At 40.4% G+C, this 25888-nt stretch overlaps 2 protein-coding genes across 7 annotated transcripts; both read left to right on the forward strand.

The window, feature by feature from the left end:
- Positions 1 to 488: 488 nt before the first annotated feature.
- dgkab (diacylglycerol kinase, alpha b) lies at positions 489 to 11138 on the forward strand. Of its 6 annotated transcripts, none has more exons than XM_035632304.2 (25): positions 489 to 659; positions 1325 to 1492; positions 2102 to 2128; positions 3067 to 3143; positions 3637 to 3781; positions 4144 to 4218; positions 4343 to 4392; positions 4516 to 4590; positions 4699 to 4815; positions 4962 to 5079; positions 5256 to 5344; positions 6190 to 6300; positions 6385 to 6483; positions 6621 to 6671; positions 7147 to 7220; positions 7586 to 7660; positions 7746 to 7831; positions 7919 to 8008; positions 8117 to 8277; positions 8455 to 8519; positions 8633 to 8723; positions 8831 to 9011; positions 9164 to 9284; positions 9433 to 9493; positions 9838 to 11138. In XM_035632304.2, exons 2-25 carry the CDS (start codon positions 1420 to 1422, stop codon positions 9916 to 9918), a joined length of 2193 nt encoding a protein of 730 aa, XP_035488197.2. In that variant the 5' UTR covers positions 489 to 659; positions 1325 to 1419; the 3' UTR covers positions 9919 to 11138. The 6 variants fall into 6 exon arrangements, with proteins under 6 accessions (XP_035488197.2, XP_035488196.2, XP_035488199.2 ...); XM_035632303.2 differs by having other exon boundaries at positions 1411 to 1492; XM_035632308.2 differs by having other exon boundaries at positions 491 to 659; positions 1411 to 1492; positions 2063 to 2128.
- Positions 11139 to 13745: 2607 nt separating this feature from the next.
- LOC118309807 (nuclear receptor subfamily 4 group A member 1-like) lies at positions 13746 to 19818 on the forward strand. The gene is made up of 7 exons (XM_035632319.2): positions 13746 to 13902; positions 15258 to 16096; positions 16660 to 16789; positions 17033 to 17196; positions 17333 to 17535; positions 17619 to 17797; positions 17894 to 19818. The coding sequence occupies exons 2-7, from the start codon at positions 15260 to 15262 to the stop codon at positions 18154 to 18156; spliced, it is 1776 nt and encodes a 591-aa protein (XP_035488212.1). The 5' UTR covers positions 13746 to 13902; positions 15258 to 15259; the 3' UTR covers positions 18157 to 19818.
- Positions 19819 to 25888: the final 6070 nt, after the last annotated feature.

The raw sequence follows: 25888 nt of genomic DNA on the forward strand, positions 1-25888 counted from the left end.
ATAGATAGATAGATAGATATATGGACAGACAGATATATAGATAGATTGATCCACTTTTCAAACTTAATGAACTTAGTTTTATTTTATGTCCCACTCTCAGCCTGTTTTACTTTTGTCAGACACATGTCGTGGTGAAAAGCCAATTGTCACTTGTAAACGGGGAAAATTTATTGAAAAACATCACAGTTTATTTCACTTATTGAATATTTATACCCAGGATACACTGCTGAGCTGTTCTGTTTCTTCGGATCCAATCCATCTATTCACTCACTCGCACGGCGCATTTCATCCATTCAGATCTGCTCATTCACTCTGCTGGAGCTGGAGACCAGACAAAGCCCGAGGCCTCATTCTGTTTTCCAGGCTCAAAGCCTCAGTATTTAGAAAAATGCGTTGTATCAGAGTGCGTGTGCGCAATGTGTGGGTGCGTGCGCGCAAAAAGTGCGAGGCAGTGCCACTAACTGTGATTACGGCCGGGAGCTCCTCCTCCTCCGACCGTTCTTAATCCCTTATATCCGCTAATGCCGCGGCTCGCAAGTACCCACAAGCACCAGCTGCCGTCAGCCGACGTGTGACAGCTCCGTGCGGCGGAGCTCCGTGTGTGGGACCGTCTGTGTTGACGACCAGCGGACGTCCGAGGAGAGAGAGTGAGCGACCAGGTAAGGAGTCATGGCAGGTGACCGAACACCTGAGCAGCTCTTTTCAAAGTCTGCCAGCCTGTCCGGTCTCCTGTTAGAATCCTGTTTGATGGATGCCCCCCTTTTCATCTCAATGGATGATTTCTGAATTGCTTTGCAGACTCTTGAGTGGTGCAGCACGGTGCTGATCAAGCTGATGGGATATTACATATTGTAGTGGCTTTTCGGAGCTGAGGGAGCAGAGAATAGAGCTGGTTAGGTTTACAGTAAATGTTTCTCCAGACTGGTATTAACTACTTTAGCTGTTTTGCATTTAATAGTTCATAAGAGTCTGAAGCTCTGCAGCAATGTTGGTAAATTGTGGCCAGTTCATCATGTTGATCAGTTTTGTAGCACACCTTTGACCCAATCCCCATGTTTGAATAGCTGCTGACAACTATCTGCATGATAACATTTGCTATATGCGCAGCAGGTCATTGTGTAATTCTCTGTTGGATTCCTTAGTTATCAGAGAAGCTCCATGAAACCAAACAAGTGTCCATTAACAGGGGAGTGTCTGGCGTCACTGGTGTGCATAGTTCAAGGAATGGAGGCGAACCAGTTCGTATGAGTCACTGCCAAAACAGGATGGCCTAAGACGATTACATGGAATATACTGATTCCTTCTTTTCACCTACTTTTCGCAGGGGGACTGGTGCCTGAGCCTGGGATGTTTTCATCCCCGTCGCCTCTGTGACTGTCATGTCATTTCATCTTCTCTTTGCTCACACAGCTGATCGACATGGCCTCCCCTGACGATACAGAGGGCTCCCTGACTCCTGTGGATTTTATTCAGCTGCAGCATTATATGGAATGTAAGTTTAACCTTTGCACTTTACATTACTTCCTCAGTTAATTGATAGATATTACTGGCATGTTAATACAGCATGTGACACATTAAGTGAGCAGCTGAAGGGGAGCTTTATTGAAGCTTGGACTATCTGTAGTTGCTATGGAGGAGGACAAGAAAAAAGACAATCTCTCTCTCTCTCAAAATATTTATTAATGTGATTATATATGCAGTAGTCTAGCCTGGCATCAAATGCTTATTAGTAGTCTGGCAGAGCAAATGAAATGAGCTCCCAGAATTTGTCTGGGTACCAGGCTTGTCAAGACTGAATAAGTGTACTTAAAAATAATGTATGCATCACAGAATGTTAATACATACATTATACTAACTATTAGTAGTATTGTGATACTACAGTTTTGAGGTACTTTACCTGAGGGCTTTCATTTTGTTACTTGATACTTCTACTCCAAAACATTCCTGCGTGAATTATTGTTGTTCTTACTCCACTACATGTATTTGAGAGTAAGCTACTATTTACTTGCTGATTTTTCATTTCATATGTAAAATATATAATCAGCTTATAAAATTGTTGCAGATTAAACAACCCAACTATATATGATCTATTTAAAATTAGCATCCAGCTGCAACAGTGAAATGCAAGGTGAGTGTTTTTTTTTTACATTTTTACATGCTACTTTGACTTAAGTAAAAGATCTGAATATTTCTTTTAACACTAGTAGAGGGAGAAAAACAAAGAAAAGAAGAGAGTTAAGGGTGAGTGTATTTAAAATCAAAGTCCAAGAAGAAGAAGAAAAATTCCCGTGCCTAAATCAGTCAGAATATTGTTTTTTTTCTATGCTGTTTTTGTTCCTCTGTTCATTTGAAACACTTGTGCAAACTTAGCTGAGAGTCTTTTCCTCTCTGAGAAGATCCGTATTACACAAACAGCTCTATTGCCACTTAGTGCTGGACATTGTCATTAAAAAATCAACGACTGAGGAAGTTCTTCTTATTGATGCACCATTACAAACAAAAAACACTGGTCTCTGGAGCGTGATTCTCCATCAGCACAGAAACACAAACAACAGCTTACATGCAAGTGCAGTGCTCTTGAGCCCAGGGTTTGAGCTAGTGCCGAATTTAGTAGACCTGCTGACAGGAAACAGAAAGTGGCACGGTGCTAAAAATATGTTGCAGAGGCTTTGAAAGAAATGAAATTGGTCTGTAGGCTTTTAGTGTTGGGGGAGGGGGGGTATTTTTACAGTTAATAATGGAAGAATGGATAATAACACCTGCTCATCTCTGGCCTCGCACTGCTGTGTGTTACGTCCAACAGCCAGGCCTAAACCCAGATTTAATATAGGAAACACAACGTACGTCCATGTCCACAATTAGTGATGATCTGACATGTTTCCTGTTGCAGGAGCCATGTAATCATCATGTGGGAGTTAATGGCAAATAGACTAAGAACTGAATTACTCACTGAGCTTCTCTGTTCTCTCTTCCATGTGGGGTTTTTCAGAGCAGACAGATGGCACAGATTCGTATGAGTAGAAGTGTTGACGGGAGTGAATTTCATGTCAACTGTTCTCTTTGCAGACAGCAGTTTGAGGGTGAAAGACGTGATTAAGGAGTTTCACCCCGGGGGTCGGCTGGCCCGGCACACCTTTGGAGAGGTCAGTCACCGTCACAGTAGACACAGATCTGTTCTCAACAATCAAACATGTGGCTACACTTTATTTTAAAAGTGCATGTTCTTGTTTATGTTTCGTCTTCTACACTTAGGAAGTTTCCTGAAGAAAACAATTTGAGCTAATTATTGGGAAAATGTGAATTTTCCATGCATAGTGTACCTTTAAACCTCAAGTAAATATTATTTCATTATTCGTTTAGGTTAAGGAAACTTTACTCCACATTTATCTTTGTCTGCTTGACTGCAGACAGATATCATTACATTTGCACCCTCAATTATGCTATTATTTAAAATAATAATGGCACAATGCATGCCATTAATTGCATGGCAATATTTCAAAATTTTATATGTCTTATAATTAATCTTAGAAAATATCCAGAAAACACATTCCTTGTAAAATGGAGCATTACCATAAATGTCACACTAGCACATTGTTGCTTTGTCAATGTGACAACTGCTTTGATTTCTCTCATCAGTGCATTGACGCAGTGGGTTTCAACCTCTTTCTCAAGACGTACCTGGAGGTGGATGTCTTTCCGGCAGATTTCTGCGAACACCTTTTTCGCTATTTCCAACACGTAGAGCAGGATGGTAGTACCAAGAGCCCACTGCCCCAAGGAGGTAAATCACTCTGTGCGTCTGAGCAAGTGTTCAGAGGAAAAGCCTTGAGCTCTACAGTGATGCTCAGCTCAGATAGTGGTTGGTAAAGCAGCTCAGAGCTTAAAAAAAAGAAATGCTACAAACTGTGTTTCCTGGTGGACCCTTTGTCCAACGCCCACTTGTTTGTTAGTCTGTTTCTTTCCTCTTGTAGTGCTGCGTCACTGGAATGAGGTCGCAGGCGTAGCTCAGGAGATTAGTGCACCTGTTCCAAAATCTATGATAAACTGTTTGCTTTTCTGTTGCTGTGACAAAATTAAGATGTTTTAGATTTTTGTAATGTAATAAATTTGGTCAAAAGCTTCTGCACATTTCTTTGATTTCAGGAGGCGTCTTTCTGCGTGATGTGTCCTGTTACTTTTCAGTGCTGGAGGAAGGACAGCCACGAGAGAAGCTTGAATGTTGGTTTTTATCTTCCTTATCTACCGCACTTATCATGTTTATTGTGGTGTCTTGTATACGACTGAGTAATTAAGATTGAAGAAACGACAGTTGGATCACTGATTGTCTTCACTGTGTTTCTAGTTACTTTCAAACTTTACGACAAAGACTGCAACGGTCTCCTGGACAGCTCAGTAAGTCAGTGTACAACACATAGCATGATTGTCTTGTCTTATAGTATTTTTGCTCACTAATTCAAGATGATTAGGCCACACCAAAGTCCACCGTGGAGGTAAAGTCTGTCGTCTCTCCATCAGGAAGTGGATCGTATAATCACCCAGATGATGCGAGCTGCTGATTACCTGGGCTGGGACGTGACTGAGCTCAGACCAGTATGAGTCTTTTTCTTTTTTTATTCATCCAATGAGAAAACCTGTGTGATTTTTAATTCCAGCACAAAAGGATTTCCCTCAGAAGCAGATGTGTTTGTGCCTGTACAGGTGCTGAAAGACATGATGACAGCGATCGATGTGGACGACAGTGGTACCGTCACCCTGGAAGAATGGGTGAAGGGAGGCATGAACAATGTGCCTTTACTAGTTCTGCTTGGACTGAAGGTGAAAAACATTTTACAGTTTCATTAAGTCTTGTCTTGTTATTTTTTTTCCGTATGCAGCACCTCAAGTTCATGTAATTTTTTTAAGTGTTTTGGTTTTTTTTACAATTTTTTTTTAATGTCCTTTTTTGTCCCCCTCACCCACAGATGACAGAGAGGGATGGGCAGCATATCTGGAGGATGAAGCACTATAACAAGCCGACTTACTGTGGTGTGTGTCAGAACATGCTGCTCGGACTCGGAAAGCAGGGACTCTGCTGCACCTGTAAGAGAAGCCACTAGGCGGCAGACTCGCACCTCATACATATTTAAAAAATGTTTGTTGCCTGTAATTTCGCAGGGTCACCATATTTTTCTAGAAATAGGAAAACATTGTGGAATCTATAGTTCAAGAAGAGAAAACTTTTTCATGAACACTTTTGTCCGATTTTCTTCCCACAGGTTGCAAGTACACTGTCCACAATCAGTGTGCCAACAAGAATCCTGAATCCTGTGGTCGTACCTTTGTCAAATCTAAAATGGAGATCAGTGTAAGAAAGCGCAACAATACCTTCTCATAACCACTTCCTTCTATTGCTCTGAGCTTTTGAATTTTAAGTTAAATTATACTGACCATGATTTTAGGAGAATATGTTCATATATTCAATTCTCTTTTTCCTGACAAAATCCAAAAGGCAGTGACAGTAAACACATTAACCACAGGAAGCATTAGGAGGCATTAGTTAGTAATAAGTGCAACCCATCAGTGTTTTTTTAATTTAAGTGCGGATTACAGCTGGCACAGTCTGCTCCGTACATCTGTTTAAATGTCCTGATTTTGCACAAATGTAGACAGTGATCTTTTTTTTCTCCCTCTGCTGCATCACAGCCACATCTCACTGATTTCACTGATCTTTAATGCATCAAAACAGTGAGCTGCCCGAAATGTGTCAGTTGCTTTGGCACCTTTGAGGTGCCAGTGTGCTTTCAGGAAATTTGATTTGGTGATGCATGTCTGAGAAGTCGATGGTTGTCCAAAAAGTCATGAATCAGCAGCCTCAACAGCTGCTCTGGAGGACGGTGTGGTCTGTGCTGATTCCTTTAAAAAAATCCATAATGATGCAATTTTTCCTGCAGTCATTCAGGGCTGGATTGTTTTGCTAGCACCACAGTGGCAAACATGAACATTGTTCTGCTGAATTGTATTTGCATCTTAAGACCTGTCCAGACATTGCACAGAAACGTGAAACCAATGCTCGGTATTGCAGTCACTTCTGCTGTATGGGTGTAAACATGTTGAAAATAATAATACTTGAAAAGTAAAGTAATACTTGAAAAAAAAAAAAAGGTTGCAGTAGTGGGACATCACCCTTGCTTCTGCTCCTCTGTGTCTCAGGTAGCATCCCACGACTGGATCAAAGCTGACTGCAAATCTAGCAAGTGTCAGATCTGCCACAAGAAGATCAAAACTTTAGCGGGGAGACGTTGTGTGTGGTGCCAGGAGATGGTGAGGATTGTGTGTTTGTGTATCATAATGCATGAATTAGAGAGGAACATGTGTTTGTCATGCTCACCTCGTCTTCTTTTTAAGCGTCATGTTGAGTGTCTCCTCTCTGGCCTATCGTCCTGCGAATGTGGGCCACTCAGAGATCATATACTGCCTCCTTGGGCCATATACGCCGTCTCCAAGGTGAAATGAGCCTGTTAACCAACAAATAAATAAATAAGTAAATCAAAACCATAATTTGGCTTTGGCAAATGTATATTTTTGGGATCATTGTGAGTTAATTTCCTGTTTGTTGGTTAATTATCCTCCGTTTCATTCAGGAGGAGGACACCAGCCTGTTAAACGTTACCCCTGATGGACACATTCTGCAGGTCTGCCTTCATCAAATCTTCTTACAGACTCTCATTTCTTTTCCAACTGTTCACCCTTGTGTTTCCCTTTCAAGTTGTCTGCTCAATCTACCATCTGCACATCACTGCTACTTGGCGGATCTCTAATTTTTGTGATTCGTCATGTTATTTTTCATGTTTAAAAAGACTATGCTAATGTCTTTATAGTCTGTTCAGTTTACTTCAGTCATGGACGAATGCAACAGTGATGGTTTTGTCTGCATCTGCACAGATAAACCCTCTGATCCAATGCTTCAGTTTGAAGTGTATATTTTTAGTATCAGGTGGTAATTGGTTGTGTGCTACTTGACAGAGAAAGGCAGCGGTCGTCAGCGTAAATTTGTGTTTGTATTTTATGTATTGCAGCATGTGATGGTGAGTCCACACACTGATACATAGCTACTCCGGATGAGTTAAACGATCTAGTCGGCTTATGCTGTTGCCCATTTTTCTTCAGATTGTTCCACTTCCAGACACCCATCCACTGTTGGTGTTTGTGAACCCAAAGAGTGGAGGAAAGCAGGGTGAAAGGTGAGCAGCTCAAAGCCCTGACACAGGTGGTAGAAATAATCAGTAAGGCAATAGAACATCAGTACAACTATAATTATTTATACAATATGTTATCAATACACAGGCTTCATGTGCAGTATTTCCACAAAATCTGTCGATAAACGTTTTGCTCTCTGTCCGAAATGTTTACTTTCTTACTTTCACAGAGATTATGATGTGTTGACGATTTACTTGTGTTTGGTTACCATACAGCCATTGGCATTAGTGTATTATTAATAATTCCCTTGATTTCCACCCCTTGTGTAAAAAAATGAAGACTAATCTAATAAGACTAATCTCCTCTTTGTTTGTTTCTTTTTTTCTTTCTGTCTGTGTGTTTTCTGCAGAGTGCTCAGGAAGTTTCAGTACCTGCTGAACCCACGTCAAGTGTACAACCTGTCCAACGGAGGTCCTGCACCAGGGTACACAACACTTACACTTCATTGGGACTTGCAGGTTGTCTGTTTGTCTCTCCTTCACATTCATTTTTGAAAATTTGTCTTTTAGACTGCACTTCTTCCGCAACCTGCGTGACTACAGGATCCTGGTGTGTGGAGGAGATGGCACAGTGGGCTGGCTCCTGGATGCTATAGGTGCTGCAGGTCCTTCTGGGTTTCGTGCAGCACATTGGTGATGACAGATAACCATCTCTGAGCTAAACCATGTACCTGTGATTTCAGACAAAGCTGATCTGCAGGTGCATCCTCCGATAGCTGTCCTGCCTCTGGGTACTGGGAACGACCTGGCTCGCTGTCTGCGCTGGGGAGGAGGTAGAGCCATAAACACATTACCTTGAAACCAATCGCTCAGGCATTGGCACTGACATAGGCGCCATAGGCTACACACTCATCCTGCTGCCTTTGTTACTCCACTTAAAGGCTACGATGGGTCGGACTTGAGAGAGATCCTGAGGGAGATCGAAGCCAGCAAGATGGTTCCCATGGACCGCTGGAGCGTCCAGGTGATACCAGACGACCCTCGAGAGGCAGGAGACCCTGTTCCATACGAGATCATCAACAACTACTTCTCTATTGGAGTGGTGAGTCACTACCTCGGCAGGGAGGAATAACAGTGCACATACCTCACATGATTATTGATGGATTCCTTTAGTCCTAGCTGAAAACGTGCTGTTAAATTCTTTCTTACATAAACATGAATTGTAAAACATTGCTCAAAATATGATCTCATATGATTGTATTTGTGTCCATGTGAGCAGGATGCCTCTATTGCTCATCGCTTCCACTCCATGAGAGAGAAACACCCCCATAGGTTCAATAGCAGGTGAGGCCTCACATTACCTGTATGAGTGTTTTCATGTGAAAAGCAGAGATTAGTTTTTCTTTAAACAAAAACAAATCTGTAATGGTGAAGTTCTGTTCTCTCCTGTTTTTAAGAATGAAGAACAAACTTTGGTATTTTGAGTTTGCCACGTCCGAGACCATCTCTGCCTCTTGCAAGAGGCTGAAGGACTGTCTCACGATTGAGGTGAAAACTTCTCCCTACAGTCATGCTGTTGTTTCACCAGAGCTAATAATATGCCACTCACATAACTGCTGACACTACTAAAACAACCTGTTCTCGTGCTCCGCCAGTGCTGTGGGAAATACCTGGACCTGAGCAGCATGTCTCTTGAGGGCATAGCTGTCCTCAACATTCCCAGCATGCACGGAGGCTCCAATCTCTGGGGCGAGTCCAAGAAGCCTGATGGTGTGCCAGAGGTGGAGCCCAATGAGGTTATCACTGACCCTGAACTTCTTAAGGAAATCTCACAGGGTGAGGCTTGGACGGTTGGGCCGTCAGTACTCTCACATTATTAATGGGGTCCAAATATCAAAACAACAATTCCTACTTGTCCCGCTTAATTTGATGTAGATGCCATCAACCCTGTCTTTCCCTCTCTTCTTCTGTGATTCGTCACTCTGCAGATATGAGCGATAGGCGTTTGGAGGTGGTGGGACTGGAGGGAGCTATCGAGATGGGACAAATCTACACTGGACTGAAGAGTGCTGGGCGCAGACTGGCACAGACCTCTCAGATCACCATCAGGTTGTGTAGCTACTTTTACCTACAGATGGATGACAAGGTGTCCCTGTTGTTGTATCCTTCTCCCTGCGGTCTGGTGTTTGGACACAATGTTCCCATATAAATTTGTACAATATGATCTAATGCCACTGTCCCTCCTCCCTGTGTGCAGGACAATCAAAGCTCTGCCCATGCAGATTGACGGGGAGCCATGGATGCAACCTCCTTGTACTGTAAGTGTAGTAAAGGCTCAGACATTGTGATTCAGATTTATTAAAGTAATTTCACTGTGCTACATTTTGAGGTCAATATTTCAACTTAATCATACTTTTTTTTTCTACAGCACATATTTCAATGTTTTAATGCACTATATCATATACATGATATACAGTCTTTGCATTTGCAAAAAATTATTATTTGCCGACTATTTTATTCCATTCTTATTTACCTGTACTCATTCTGGGGGGGTTGCTGTAATTCCCTGACTTTCCCCCTATTTTTTTTTATATCAGCAATGTTATTTTCGTCAGTGCAACATACCACTGTCTTATAATGACCTGTCTTTCATTTACTGTAGATCCACATCACTCACAAGAACCAAGCCAACATGCTCATGGCTGCACCAACCAAACCATCCTCCTTCTTTCACCTCAAGTAGAGAAACGGTTCCACTGTATCCTCCGGTCTGCAGAGGCTCCACTCACATTAACCTGAAAAGGATGCAGGATAGCTTTGGGTTTTTATTATAGGTTAAGTTTTACGGTGTGTGTCTTTTGCACTTGATCCCTGATATACAGTAATTCTCAACTAGTTAGACAGCTTGCACTTGCGCAGCGACCACACTGACAGACCAACACTACTCAGTCGGATCACTGCCATTGTGTGCCAACTCAATTGTAAGTTTGTCTCATGTAATTTTCTGTTCGTTAATAAAACAGCATAGTGTATCTACACTATATGATATATTTACTTATTTTATGTTGCATTAGCGCTTTCTGTGGTTAATCAAGTTTACAGTTGAGTCTAACCTGTGCTTCCTGATGCAGCTCGTGACGAAGTGACTTTTTTCAGGGCTTCATTTGCTCAAAGCAGCTGCTCTTGTTCAACAACTCAATTCTCCCTGATTTGTTCAGATGTCTTTCACTGTCAGTGTTGATCCAACTGAAACAAAATATATGTATGTATTTATTCATTTGTTTGTTTTTCCACTGTTACCTTAATAGGTGTTGATGAAAGGACGTGAGAAACGTTTGTTGAATGTGACTGAATGTGGTTTCATAAATATTTGTTTTACAGTTGTAACTGAGTTGTATAAAAAAAACATGATTCTGTTATATTGAATAGAAGGTGTACTGGACATGGTTAATATTAACTTCCTCAGTGTTGTTGTCCTGTAACTTTACTGACAAGTTATGTCTTTACATCATCTTTGTACAAAAATATTCTCCCAATTGATTTGTCCTCAAAACATTCACAAATCGTATATAATATCTAATACATAAATCTAATCAAATATTGATTAAATGGACTGAATCATGCTCAATGTGTTGGACGTTACACAAAACAAAATAATTTTCTAAGTCACTGTGTTGTGTCAGTGTTGGATTTTCAGTATGCTTGTCTACATGTTACATGTTTGTGTCAAATTGTGCAGCTTTAATTTGCAATGTATTGACAATAACTCATTTTCAGTGCTCAATCATACAGAATGGTCTGGAGTGGAAAAGACTTGTACTTGTATGGCAACAGTACTTATTGTGAGGATACACTAACACAGTTTACATCAAAAGGACAAATGGAAGCATGCGCAAAGGTTTATAAAATCAGACAAATAGAAGAAAATGATGTATGCATTTTGGATAAAAAACATTTACCGTATGAGTAATGTATGTTTATGTTATTCTTTGTCAGGTCCCCACAATGCTTTTATTTTGTAGTGGCTTGTATATTCATGTAAAGCATTATTTTATGTTGTACTACTTTGCCTGCAGCCCACTTATTGAAATTAGAGGCAAAAGCTCAACGCATAATTTATATAAGCAGACTAAAGCATGAGAGCAAACAGTGAGAAAGGCTTTGGACCAAAGTGGGAGGGAAAGCCAGAGCACTTATCCCAAGGCAGTGAAGAAAAGTGTGTGTGTGTGTGTTTGAGAGAGACAGAGAAGCCTTGTACTGGACATGATTAATATTAACTTCCTCCGTGTTGTTGTCCTGTAACTTTACTGACAAGTGATGTCTTTGATTCATCTTTGTACAAAATATTCTCCCAATTAATTAGTCCTCCTTAAAAACATTCACAAATCTAATCTAATATCTAACACAAATCTAATAAAATATTGAATAAATATAACAAATAATGCTCAATGTACTGAATCATGCTAATATATATATATATATATATATATATATATATATATATATATATATATATATATATATATATATATATATATGTGTGTCCTTGAATGTAGCTGGAGTAGAAGTAATATGTAAATACTCAAAGTACGAGTATCTGAAAATTGTATTGAAAAACAGTATTTGAGTAAAGGTTTTTGGAACCTTTCCACCACTGCTCAACAACATGGCACCTCTGTAACCACATCAACTGATAGAGAATTTAAAACAATCTTACATTAGTTGACATTTTGACAACAGTTCTATGACTCATTCACTGCCAAAACACCACAATACTGACTTTTCATTAACGCAGAAATTGTCACAAAAAAGAGAAAAACTAATGTTTAAATCATTCCCCGGAGGTTAACATTTTACAGTAAACGTACAAACCATTCTTGTGTGACAGTGAATAAAAAGACAGAAAGATTACTGTATGTCCAGTCTAGTCTGTTATTTTCTGTTCATACACAAATATACGCACATACGCAGCATTGTGCTCAAACCCCTGTGGTTCTCTCTTGGAACTCCTGGACCGTCTGGCAAGTGTCATTAGCTGCTTCACAGAATATCACAACTGCTCCTCCTGAGGGGTGGTCCTTCTCACTTTCTTCATGCTTAAAAAAGAAATGACATCAAAGATCCCCTGAGAAGGTTCAAGTATCGTTGAGTGTTGTTATTTTCTGGTTGTTGAGGAGAAGTTATGACATGGGGGTATTAAGTGATGCTTAAATTGATGCTGACAAACAGACGCCTGCAGCTGCGGACACACATAGTGCAAATTACCATGACAGTATGAAATGGTCTGTAAAATGACTGTAATTGCCGTAAAGTATGTAGGAGGTCAGAATAAAGATAATTGTTCTGACTGAGGATCGATTGTGTTTGACTGAAATAACAGTCTATCTGAACTGAATGGATTCTCTCTAATGATAATCATCTGTTGCAACAAGTTCATTCATCACCATTCAAAAAGTGATACTTTGTCTCATCAATTATTCATTATGCTATCATTTTTATATTCATACTTTTATTGAGTCAATTTTATAAATGTATAAAACAATCACACCTCGTTGTCTGTTTAGTCCTTGTTTTGGAGCTCTCAGTGAAATCACATGATGCAGATGTTTAAATTTCAATGTTTGATTTGAATAATGATTCCATTTTTTTTTCTTCAGATGACTAGAAATGAATGACAGAGTTAATGAAGGGAACCTACTGTCTTGTCAATAGCTGTTTCCGGGGTCAAGAATGTGCTACAACTCAACTTTTAAGACAACATGGTTGGCCGCAAAAGTGCTTGGAAAAAGTTGTCTGCAATTCCATGGCTGATGGGCAAACTCTCCTCTTCAGATGAAGCTCATGTGAAATGAGAGAAAGCCCCAGAACCAATGAACACCAATGACCTCGGGATAAGGGTGTTGAGTCATTATTAGGTGTGAGTGGGAAACCAACGTGTTCAGCGTTAAACAACTCACATAAACAAATAATCATATGATTAAAAACAGGCAAAAATGAACGTTGAATAATTCAACTAGGGTTTTTATTTAATTTTTTAAAAGTCTGCTCCCTTTTCCAATGTTAATGAAGGTCATTTTTTTCCGCATGTATAAAATGATACAGACGGGTATTTACAGTTTAGATGCTGATAGTACATGCGTGTGCTCATGACACCAGAGCAGAGGGGCTTTCTAGCCCCACGTATGACAACAATGGTCCTGTTTCATGAAGGAACCCCACAGGTGTTTCCTGGCCTGTGCTGAGATAAGACGCCTCCCCGTTGTCAACGCGCCATCGACTCTCGGTTTCCAGTCAGAACAACGTCTGCGCCTCCAAAACCGAGGTTATTTTTAGCGCTTTTCATCCAGTTATAGACCCACGTGAGCGCCGCTGTCGTTGTCGGGTTATATTTAGCACGCACTATCCCCCCGCTCTTGCGTCAATGGAATCCCGAGCGTGCGTCACACGGAAGGACGTAAGCCGTGAGCGCCGCGCCGATTGGCCAGCGTTCCGGAAAGTTCCACCGCCCCGTTTACCATCTATGGGCATGGGCCCGCCTTTTTGTCGACGCAGCCAAAATAAAACAAGAGTGTGTGAAGTCGTCGGCGTTGGTCCGACCCAGTGTGTGTGCGCCAGTGTGTTTGAATGAGTGTGTGCCCTGACAGCAGCTGGCAGAGGTGACATTCATTGGTTTCACTGGTTTGGAATTAATGACAAGCTTCGAGGTCCGGATATTTACATGAATCAGGTGAGTGACAGTGAACTGGTCGTTTTATTTTATTACTGTATATGAGTAACTTTGTGTTTCTTTCAACTATTACTACAGTTTGGTGGGACGGCATGTTCAAAGATTGTCATATCTGTAGTAGTCTAAGCTTTACACTTAGTAGAAAGTTCATTGGGTACACTTTGCTAAAACTAATGCAGACTAGTACATTCTTACAAGCAAATCTTACCAACAATACCAACAAACCACAGTCTCCAAACTGACCATGATGTTGAATCAACACCAATGACTGAGCCCCAGTATTAGCTCGGTGTACCTAATAAAACTGTCAATTTGGTGTAATTTAATTATAATGCAAAATAGACATTCTCTGTTACACCACAGTTTTATATTGAGTTTATTTTGTTCTTATTGAGGAAAGGTCCCAGGGTGTAACTGAATGATTGACCCCTGCTGGTAATAATACTGCTGCTGCAACTGTACCACGAGTACTTTGCTGAAAAACTACAAAAGCGGTGTAGAGCAAGTAAAGTAAATTGTTCAGAGCTCAGTCTTTATGTTTGAATCAAGCTTTAATGGTAAGATAAGGAAACTTACAGTTTTGTTTTAGGTTTTAGGTTTTGTTAAGAGCTTTCGAGGAATGGTCAGGTGTTCTCGTGAGACGCGCAGTACATTTTGTACTGAGAAAAAAATATCGTTAGGAAGTTACCACTTGTGGATACATGTCCTTTCACCCAACCATGCTCACACACACACACGCACACACGTACACACGCAAACAGGCTTTGCCACCCTTCACATCTCAGCTGGCATACAGCCCACCCTGAAATACAATCTGCAACACTCCCTGGTATAGTCCCTGTGACAGAGGGTTGCCCCCCAACTGAAGGAGGATTCAGAACATTAACAGACAGTAACACAATATCTGGTTATATCGGATTGCTCTGCTGGACCACCCTCTGCATTTTCTAAAGAGGACACATAGGCCCTGAAGCCAGAGAAATGGCATGTTGTGGAAATGAGACTGTGTGCGTTCAAGGTGCCAATGTAGGCTACTGTTTGGATGCATGTAGAGGGAGGATTATAAAATTATAATATTAATTTATTAAGCCACATCTCATTTAATACAGATGTTTAAACAGTAAATTCCTCTTCAGCTCCAGTTATCCTCAGTGCTTCAAATCAATTGGTTCTATTTTCTAAGTTTTATTTCTTGCAATTTTTTTTTACAATGCATTTAAATACATAATACACATAATCATTGAGACATTTACAGTTGCTTTAATAACATATTTAGTATATATAAAGGTAAGCCATTTTTATCTTACATGAGGTTTATTTTCATCCATAGTAATTGTGTCTGTCCTCTCTCCTAGCGATGCCCTGTGTACAAGCCCAGTATGCATCCCTGCCCCATGACACCTACTTCAGCTCTGAGTTCTTGAATCCTGACCTCAGTGCCAAACTGGTGATGGACATCAGTGGCCAAAAGGACCAGCTGTCTACATCTTCGTTGCCCAGCATCAACACCTTGGTGGGAAATGGCTATGTGGGGGAGTTTGATGCTTATTCCTGCAGGATTACCACCTCTCCTCCCGCCTCTACAGTGCCATTCAATCATGCCATGGTAGCTGAAAGCTCCAGCCCTCAGATGCAGAACCAGGCCTTCAAGCTGGATGATCTCCAGGTGTACGGCTGTTACCCAGGCTCCTTTGCATTCAGCTGCCTCGATGAAACACTGTCGTCATGCGGTTCAGACTACTATGGCAGCCCAGTTTATGCCGCTGCTTCTCCTCCAACACCAGGCTTTCAGACCCAGTCTGCACCCGCCTGGGATTCCCCTTTTTGCTCCTACCCCTCAGCACCCCCCTCATCTGTGGCTGATAAGGCCGCCATGGCTCAGCAGCTCTCCTTTTTCACCTTTAGCCCCACATCGGAACAGCACTCTCCCCTGGGGCAGCATCAGGATGTTCAGTCAGGCCAGGACGACCCCTTCTTCTTGTCTCACCAGCAGCACGTCTCTCCACTTCATTGTCCCCCCATGTCCCTGGATCATGTACCTGTGGAAAGCCCCAGGATAATGGAGGGGGCCATGTCGTCCCCTAAGACCCACAACCCAGGATCCAGTGAGGGCCACTGTGCAGTGTGTGGGGACAATGCATCCTGTCAGCACTATGGAGTCCGCACCTGTGAGGGATGCAAAGGTTTCTTCAAGGTAAACAGATGCATTTTGCAAGTTTATCCTACAGTACAACAAAGCGTATAGGTTTCATATAATAATAATAATTGAGGTTCATTATTATTCTGTGTAGAATAAATAGCCAAACAGTGGCTGATATTACCTTATCACGGGACATAATGGTATTAAAGTGTATGTTGTTCAGAAAGTAAGTATATGTTTAAGGAAACTTAGAAACAGTGACACCCTTACAAAATTACATAAATTAATCTCAATTCAGATTCAGGGTATCTTTATTCAAAGATTTTGCTTATGTTATGTGTCTATGTAAAAAAATAGATTAATATGGGCAGACATTTATATTGAACATTTACCTGTAATGCACCATATTTTATTGGCTGATACCAATTAACATTTTTATCCTGCTGATTTTTTTGTTAAGTCAGACAATGAACTGGATAAAAAATAAATAATCATAATTGCTTATTCAACATAAGATAGTGCGCAGATTTATTGATGCATCTCTATAATTTATTATATTATATGTGCGCAGCATTATTAAATGATATAACAATGTAATTTTATTCCCTGTTCCACAGAGAACTGTGCAGAAAAATGCAAAGTACGTGTGCCTTGCTAATAAAGACTGTCCGGTGGACAAGAGGAGGAGGAACCGCTGCCAGTTCTGCCGTTTCCAGAAATGTCTCGTAGTGGGAATGGTCAAAGAAGGTAATGCAAAGTCAGACTCTCTCAAAGCTTTCAGTGACTGATTTATGATGATCATTTATCTTGTGAGACCAGTGCTAGAAATGGCACATCATGTAACTGGAGCCTTTCATGACCAACTGCAGAAAATGGGAAACTGAAACTGACACAGCAGTTGTTTTTTAAAGAGTGGGGTGCAGCGACAGCAATGTGAGAGTCACAAACGTGTGCTGATAGTGTTCCTCTCCTCTTTTATCTTTCTCTTAGTTGTGCGCACGGACAGCCTTAAAGGTCGCCGGGGTCGCCTTCCCTCAAAACCCAAGACTGTGGCCGAAGCTTCGTCCACAACCCCCAGTGTCAACATCATATCCTCTCTTGTCAGGGCACATTTGGACTCAAACCCAACCACTGGAAAGCTGGATTACTCCAAGGTAAAAACTCAACACATGCGGCCTGTCCAGAGCTCCTTTGTACTGGTCAGACTGGCTACATGATGTAGAATGAAAATAAATACAGCAAACACTTCAGTTCAGTGAAAGAGACCCTTTGTTTCCTCTCCCTCCTCAGTACCAGGAGACAGTGGAAAACCTGAAAGAAAAGGAAGACGCTGGTGACATCCAGCAGTTTTATGACCTGCTGACCGGTGCCTTGGATGTGATCAGACAATGGGCTGAAACCATCCCTGGATTCACAGACTTCTGCACAGAGGACCAGGAGCTGCTGCTTGAATCTGCCTTTGTTGAGCTCTTCATCCTCCGACTCGCATACAGGTAGGCTTTCTTTAAAACGTGTTAACTATTGTTTCACTACACCGCCAATGCTTTGATTGTTCTAATGGCTTGAATCTGCACAGGTCAAATCCAGAGAAGGACAAGTTAATCTTCTGCAACGGCGTGGTCCTCCACCGACTGCAGTGTGTTCGCAGTTTCGGTGACTGGATCGACTCGATCATGGATTTCTCCCAGAGCCTTCACCGCATGAACTTAGACATCTCCTTTTTTTCCTGCCTTGCGGCGCTTGTTATCATCACTGGTGAGGGCCTTTCGTTTTTTGGTGAATTTTACTGCATTTGTATTTCGTATCTATATTCAGGACTGTGTTTCTGATACAAACATCTTTTGTACCCAGATCGTCATGGCCTCAAGGAGCCCAAACGGGTTGAGGACTTTCAGAATCATCTCATCACTAGTTTAAGGGAACATGTGAGTGGAAACGGATCAGAACCAACCAGGACCCAGCCCAACTATCTTTCTCGTCTTCTGGGCAAACTCCCCGAACTGAGAACTCTGTGCACACAAGGCCTGCAGCGCATCTTTTACCTGAAACTGGAGGACTTGGTCCCACCTCCACCAATTGTGGAGAAAATCTTCCTGGATACACTGCCATTCTGAAAAAAACATGTTTGATATGTAAAAATGCTCGGCACACAGATGGAGGAACGCATTTAATGAGAGGTTTCATCGCTGAACTCAACTGGTGAACCTGCCTCTCTCACGCTGACCTGTGTGTTGTCAGATGTCTGACATTATTCAAGAGACCCTTATTTTTCTAACATTCATTTTAAAAACTGAATATGGTACCTGTGTGAGTGCTACATAAACATTTATTTCAGTTCCATGAAACTGTCATAGACAGAACTGAAACAATATGAACAGTTCAGGAGTATGGACAGTACAGTTCACATATATTTTGTGTCCATTTGTAAATTGACTTTATTGCCGTGCTATATGTGTGAATGTTGCTATGCAGCTTAAAAAGACATGGGTATTTGGGTAGATGCAATGCAGTGATACGTACTCAGAAACACACTAATTTTTAAAAAAACATTGTTTTTGAAATTACTTTTTGACCCCACTAAGAATCTGAGGATGTAGATTATTTAGCTGAAAGGGGTAGACAGAATCACAAGTCCTGTTTGTAAAAAAAAAGAACTGCGGAGTCGTACTTCATTTACCAATTTACAAATTTCTTTGTATCACAAAGGATAGTTTTAGTCATACTCGTGCTCCTGTGGAAGGTCTCGGACCAAAGTTTACTCTTATTTTGATACTCTCAGTTACGAACCTTATTGCCTTAAGCTAAACACAATGTTACGCCATAACTCTTGTGCTGCCATTTTGCAAGACCTTGTAAATGCTGATGCTGGCAGAGCTCCTGTTGAACAGCGTATCCCTGTAATAACATACTTCTCCAGCTTTTGAGAACAAAAATCGACTTGTCTATTGAAAACGCAAAGTGCCTTTTATAACGCCTCAGTCCATGAAGCACATTAAATGGACACAAAGTGATTTTTCATTCCAGATATCACAGTACAATCCCCCATTTGTTGCAGACATGGAAAAAAATGTGTCACCATCAGAATTCATATTGAACTCCTCATTGATGAATATGATTTCAAGTCTGTGCCAGCTTTAAATTCATGTGAATATCAAAACATAGTTTGACAAAGGGCATACAATACTTGAACGCACACTGCTAAACTCAAAGGGCAACAAGTGGAGAAATGTGGTTTAGGATCTACATTCATAAAATCCTGTTCACATGTTTCCTGAGGCAGTGAAAGTTGGAACTACAGCAGAGCAGTCCATTGAGATTAAAGTATGTCAGAGCACATTTCAGGATATATTTTGAAAAAACCCACAATGCTTGAAGCATATTCAGACATCTTATGTTTGACCTTAACTAGTCTGTGGCTGTAACATGCTGACTTAATCGTTTATGAACATCACCTCTGTGAAAAGATTCTCTTACTGTCTTCCACTTTCTTCTGAATTTTTTTTTTTTTACATGTTGATTTTTTTTTTTTTAAATCTCAAAATGAACTAAAGAAATACAGAATCTTAAGAAATCACAGTGAAATGTGACGAGATGATGAGCAGGTATTCACAATGTTGACAATGTTCAGACAGTGAGAAAGATACTTCCCTCTCCTTCTGTATGAGTTTAGTTTGGAACATGTGTGTGGAAAAAAATAATGCTGCCAGGGCTTTTGTATAATGGTGCAAAAGTATTCAGAGACAGAGAATATTTGATAATAAATGTTTTTAAAAATATACCACTGGCTGCCTTCATTTGAATGTGAGGAAATAGAGTGTTGTATTTCCTTTGTCAGATCATGGTCTTTAATTTGTCTCTCTTATATTGTGGCGCTGCTCTGCTGCTCGAGAGCTCAGTTGTTTGGTCGTCAAAGACGAAGGTTTCATTCATTCTTCTAATATATCTTTTGGTTTTGTATGGTTTCTGCTCTGAAAGAAGAATTTTCAGTTCCTCCATATGTTTGAGTTTCATTTCTTTGTCACGTATTCTCAGTTTTCATTCTTGATTTGTCATTTTTACTGTTTGAAATGAACACGAAATGATATGCGACAAAATATGAAATATATTTCCAAATTTCATAGGATGTATAGTTTGTATTTTATCCTTTGGAGCATTAAGCTTTAAAATTGTAATACCATATATTTTTACCATTGTCAGCAAATCTTCCGAGGTGACTTAAAGCTTCAATCTTCTCCCTTCATAGTTTTTGACTTGCCAAACGCACTAAAGCCCGTTCCCTCCTATTGAAGTTGTGAAGCTGATAAAATCTCTGGACACTGTTGCACACTGCGGTTTTTAGCAAAAGCCACTCAACAGAAGTGAATTGTTTTTCAGCTGCTGATTTGATGAAACAGTGAGTATTTACAGCAGCAGGACACTGTACGTGTCATCAACACAGAATTAATGTTGTGGAATTTAGTACAGACATTCACGTTTCCCCCACGATGAATTTTAATAACTGGACCACCATCACCAGGTCAACCCCCCCCCCCCAAACCACACAAATTTCACCAGTCAGATATTCTTTGCGTTATCTGCTAGTCAACGTTACAACACGAACACGCTCAACGAAGCACCAGGAGAAGATATAGAAGCTTGATGGTTTGGCTACATTGGCAAAACTTGTTAGCAGGATCTATTCATTGTTGGTTTTCATATCAGAAAAAAAAAATCCCTGCTCCTTTAAGAAGAGTGAAAAAATTGTCAGCTGATACACAGCAGACAACAAAGCATATCTTTATTTAACACAAGCCCCACTGTGCTGCAGCTTGTTGCATATTGATGTGATGAAAAGTGACCAAAAGTAGTCCTTCGTCTCCTCCACACTGTGTCTGCGTTGTTTTGTCACACATGGCACTAATGTTGGCATCATCCCCGACCAGAGGAAGCCAACACCGTCCCACTCTCAGCCACAGCAGACTGCAGCACTGACTGCATTCAGCCGCTCGACACCCGATCCCACTGTACACCACATAGCGGTCATCTGGATTTTGGTGTTGGCAGACAGAGTGGAAAAAGGGGACAAGGGGAGAAAAGAGGAGGAGGCAATATGAAAGCTAGCCTGAACTGAGGTGTTCATTATGGTACAAAATGGTGAGCATGCTGCCAAAGTCAGATGTAATGGGAACAGCAGACAAGTTTCATAAGGTGGATTTAGATGAATGCAACCGTTCAGAAAGTTCCTTTGGTTGTTGCCAAAACATTTAGACACAGAGTTATCTACAGGGTGAATCAAATCTGATTTTCAGTGGGACTTTTCATTCTTTATAGTCACATATCTACAGCATGTCAGACACGTTGGTCTGACCTGTTGTGGCCTGTTCATGTTGCCTAAACTCAAAATACATATCCCGTAAAAAATGTAGAAAAACCAAGATAAAAGATAAAAGATTTACAGCAAATTATGTTTTTAATACCTCCACACAAAGCACGATTTGTTGTTGAAAGATTTGATGAGTATGTAAATAACATGTGGTGTAAACAGTCACCAGATTGCAACCTAACTTGACACTTAGGGAAGATTTTGAACCAACATATTTGACCAGCTCAGAATCCCTTGGAAGTGCATCCGCATTGGACAATTTTGCGCCTTAAGGTGTTTATGTCTAATTCCAACCTTCTGTGCCAGAGCAGAGAGTGGAGAGTTTATCCGTTGGAATGTACCATGTCTGACTTCCATGCTTGAGTTCATGTCCTATAACTTTAATTCACATTTTGTCTTCTTCCTGTAACCATGATATCTCCTTAACCTCAAGTATTTTCGTTGCCTGACCCTAACTTAAAGACAATTTAAGGTTCATTGCAACAATCCTTTCCTCATGTTAACTATATTTGTATATGGCTGATAATGTCAAAATTTCAAATGGTGAAAGCATTGGCATTGCATGAAAAAAAAAACATGAAAAAAACATTGTCATTGAACATGCAATCCAGAAATCCATGTTAACAGAGTTTTCAAATATTAATATTGTCGTCTGCTCTCCACCACTATCGTCCAAACACACAATACCTGAATATCTGTCAGAGGAATGTTGTTCATGCATAGAGCTGCTGAGACTTGTAAAATCTAAGCCAGTGGATCTAAGTGGATTGAAATGGTTCTGGAGGCTTGTGTCATCGTCTAGTACCTGACGACATTTTGTTCTTTCTTTGATTTGTCACTTCTGTGTATCTCATGTTAGAACTCGCTGTGCTTCTTGACACCAACTTTTCCAAAAGTGGAAATTGACCATCCGGAGCTGCCATCGGCCCCTCAACTTCTGACCAGTGCCCCAACATGCAAGACTCAGCATTCAGGAACAAAGTGTTGTCTTACACCATGTGCACTTGAGACATCGTGTTCTGACCAGAACTTGTCTCACTTGTCAAGGTGATTTGTTGCACAAAATGCTGAGCTACATGTTTTACACTTTGCTTCTGCAGCCTCTCCTTAATAGATCTACAGGAAATGCTTGAAACATGTAACATTAGAGTGGATTACATCAAAACATTTTCTTTAAACTCTATAGCCTACATTTGAACAAATAGGCTATTGTTCTTAAGAACAACTTAAAGGTTTATTGTACTTTATGTGTGTATTTTATGTTACATGAAGCTTCTTGAGGTTTAATTCATTGGAAAGTTACAGTTACTAAAGGGTTTTCATAAATTCAACAGATCATCAAGTAGATAAAATGACCAATTACAACATTAAATTGCTATTTTTATTATTTATTTTAGAGCAGCCATGCCAACAGCTTTCTGAGGCTGTTCCTAGCAAAAGGCTAATGTTAGAAAGCTAACATGCAGATGTTCAGCACTTAACATGTTTATAACAGTCACCATCTCAGCCTAAAGTGTCAGGATTATTCTTGAGAATTAGCCATAGACTTTATATAAAAATGGACGTAGTCACCAAACCCGGAAAGTGAAGCCAATGCAGAAGTGCCTAAAACCTGTATTCTCTTGAATGACCAGAAGATGGCGACTCCACTGGTTGTAAAAAGAAGTCTGTTCCAATAGAAGTCTATGAGAAAATTATTCTACTCCGCACTTAAATTTTAACATCAGCATAATTTTAATTCAGCAATTAACTTGTGAAAAATTGCATACTGTTACAAAGATGTGTGTATGTGTGTGTGTGTGTGTGTGTGTGTGTGTGTGAGAGAGAGTAGCTGATTTCTGGAGAAGATATTGCTCCAGCGGGAGGAAAGCTAATAGGTTTGTTTGTGAGGATACAGCACCTGTTGCTTATTGATGATAGACTGAGCTGAAAACAACTTCATGAACCTGTTCAATGCGATCTGTGAACTTGTGTTTCTTTCATCTTTCTTCAAAACCCTCTGTACGTGGTCAATGCATTCACACCTTCATGCAGGTGCTCAATACTCTTCTGCTGATATTCATTTTCATTTATTTCCGTGAGCATCTCGGCACAGTGCAGGATGATAAAGACAAGAAATGAATGTGTCTAAAAACAGTTAAAGGTAAAAAATTATGAACATTAAGTCTCATGATCATCCCAAACACACGGTTATTTGCACATGCACAGTATATTTGTGCAACAGCACTAATACGTGTGTGGGTGTGTTGTTGAGTGTGGAAAACCCTCTGAGTGTATTTATAGCAGGCCATTGTTGAGCCCATAGAAACCTCTGTAATTGGATATGGTCTCATTCACTAAGAGGGAGTCTGGTGATAAATGAGCTGGCAGACGTCATTGCTCAAGCCATCCCTGTGATAACTGTGCGCCCCACATCACCGTCTTGAGCCGTTAGTCCATGCAGGATTACATTTATAAGTGAAAGGTGAGCCTCATCTCCCTGGATATTATTTTATATTTTGCATTTGATCAAGTGATATCATATTTCAGATATAAAAGTGATTATTATTTTAACAGAGAGGATAAAATAAAGACTTGAGAAAGCACCACAAAAGTTCATTGTTCAGTATTTTGCCTAAAGTAGTTTGAATAAAAACTTAGTATTTTGTTTGTTTTGTACACACAAAAAAACTGTAAGTCTCTCTTTTATTACATTTTTAGCCACAATTCTCTATTTCTTAAAATGGTACAAGGCTCAAATATTAGTTTGTCATGTTTGATAAATTCTTGCCTGTGCATTGCAAAACTGAGCATCACTTCTGCAAATAGAGAACAAAATGTTTAACAAAAAAAGTGTTTAGAGCAAAACAGGGAGAAGAGGAAGGACGGGAAGCGATTGATGACTTTTTTTTATATATCACCAACCATAAACTAGAGACATTTCTATAAATCTGCATCTTTAAAAAATGATTACTGTAATAACATGCATGAGAATCATAGTAAGCAATACAAAATGATATCCTGTGTGTGCATGTGTGTGTGCGTGTGTGTGTGTGTGTGTGTGTGTGTGTGTGTGTAACTATGTTGGAAACTTGTCTCTGCTCAGCCGGAGAATATGAGAATGCTACAATTATAAAACAAGATTGACAGGATGGATAGTGTTGCACTAGCAGATGATAGTTCTTGGCTGTATGCCTGGAAGTTATTCACAGCAACACACACACACACACACACACACACACAGAAGGATCAAGTGCAAAAGAGACCGCGACATAGGAGCTGGTGGACAGGGTGTGGTGTGCGTGTGTGTGTGTGTGTGTGTGTGTGTGTGTGTGTTTGTGGAGGGAGGGGTTCAAGGTCAGAGCAAGCACATAGCGCAAACCAACAAACACACTGGCACAGAATGGTGGCAAAAGATACACCACACAAAAATAACTGCAACAATTCACTATCTGACTTCTAAAAATGGATGTTGATGAAGACTAACTAGTAGCTGTGTTTTATATTTATATCAGATTTACAACTATTATGAAAAGTAACCTTTTGTGAACAGTTTTCAACACCTTGCACTGAGAGCTTCGGAAGTGTTGAAGCATCACACATGTCCTTCGACACATGAGGAGCTGTTATAAATAGGAACTAACATACAGACTCTGTCTTCACACAGTCCAAAGAAAGAGTCTGAAGTTTAGTTTTAGTTTTTCTTCGGTGATAGCACCCAGCATGATGATAGAATCAGCTGATGCCTATGCATTAAGACTGGAAACAGGTGGAAACAGCTGGCTCTGTCTAATATAAAAAAAAACTACAGCACCAGCATATTTTACAATTTAAGAGTGTATGTTTTGTTTGTTTGTCTGTTCACAATCATAATGTAAAAATGACAAATTGAGGGTTTTATGTGTGACTTCCAGGACTCTCCCTGCCCAGATTTCTCAAAATGATCATGTCAATTAGGCAAAATGTAAATTGACCTCAGATTACACCACATCAGTACAGGTCAGACTTACAAGGTCAGCAAACAGAAGAGTTGTTAACAAGATAACGTATTAAATCAAGTCAAGTCTGAAGTATTTATGCAGCACATTGAAAACAACAGGAGTTGAGTCAAAGTACATGACAATAATGTCAAAGGAAAAACAAGTAAAGAAAGATAGAATCAAAAATGATGCAAGAGAAATAGGCAGTAAAAGGGTAAAAGCCACAGAAGATAAGATAAAAGAAAATAAGACAGTGACAGAATCATAAGACAGAAACAGGCTTAATAAAAAAGAAAGGTCATAAAGGCTTTAAATTGGATTCAAGATTATTGATGGTGGGACGAGATCCAATGACAGGAGACAATTCCAGAGCCTGAAGGCAGCAGCAGAAAAAGCCTGTTCCCCTTCGGTGTTAAGACGGGAAAGGGGGGCTGAAAGGACTTGTTGTGAGGATGACCCTGGCAACAGAGAGGGGCAACAACGAAACGGTGTCCTCTTGGATAAGAGTTGACCTGACAAAGACAT

The sequence above is a fragment of the Scophthalmus maximus genome, chromosome 6, assembly GCF_022379125.1.
Source record: "Scophthalmus maximus strain ysfricsl-2021 chromosome 6, ASM2237912v1, whole genome shotgun sequence".
In the NCBI taxonomy this organism is placed as follows: Eukaryota; Metazoa; Chordata; class Actinopteri; order Pleuronectiformes; family Scophthalmidae; genus Scophthalmus; species Scophthalmus maximus.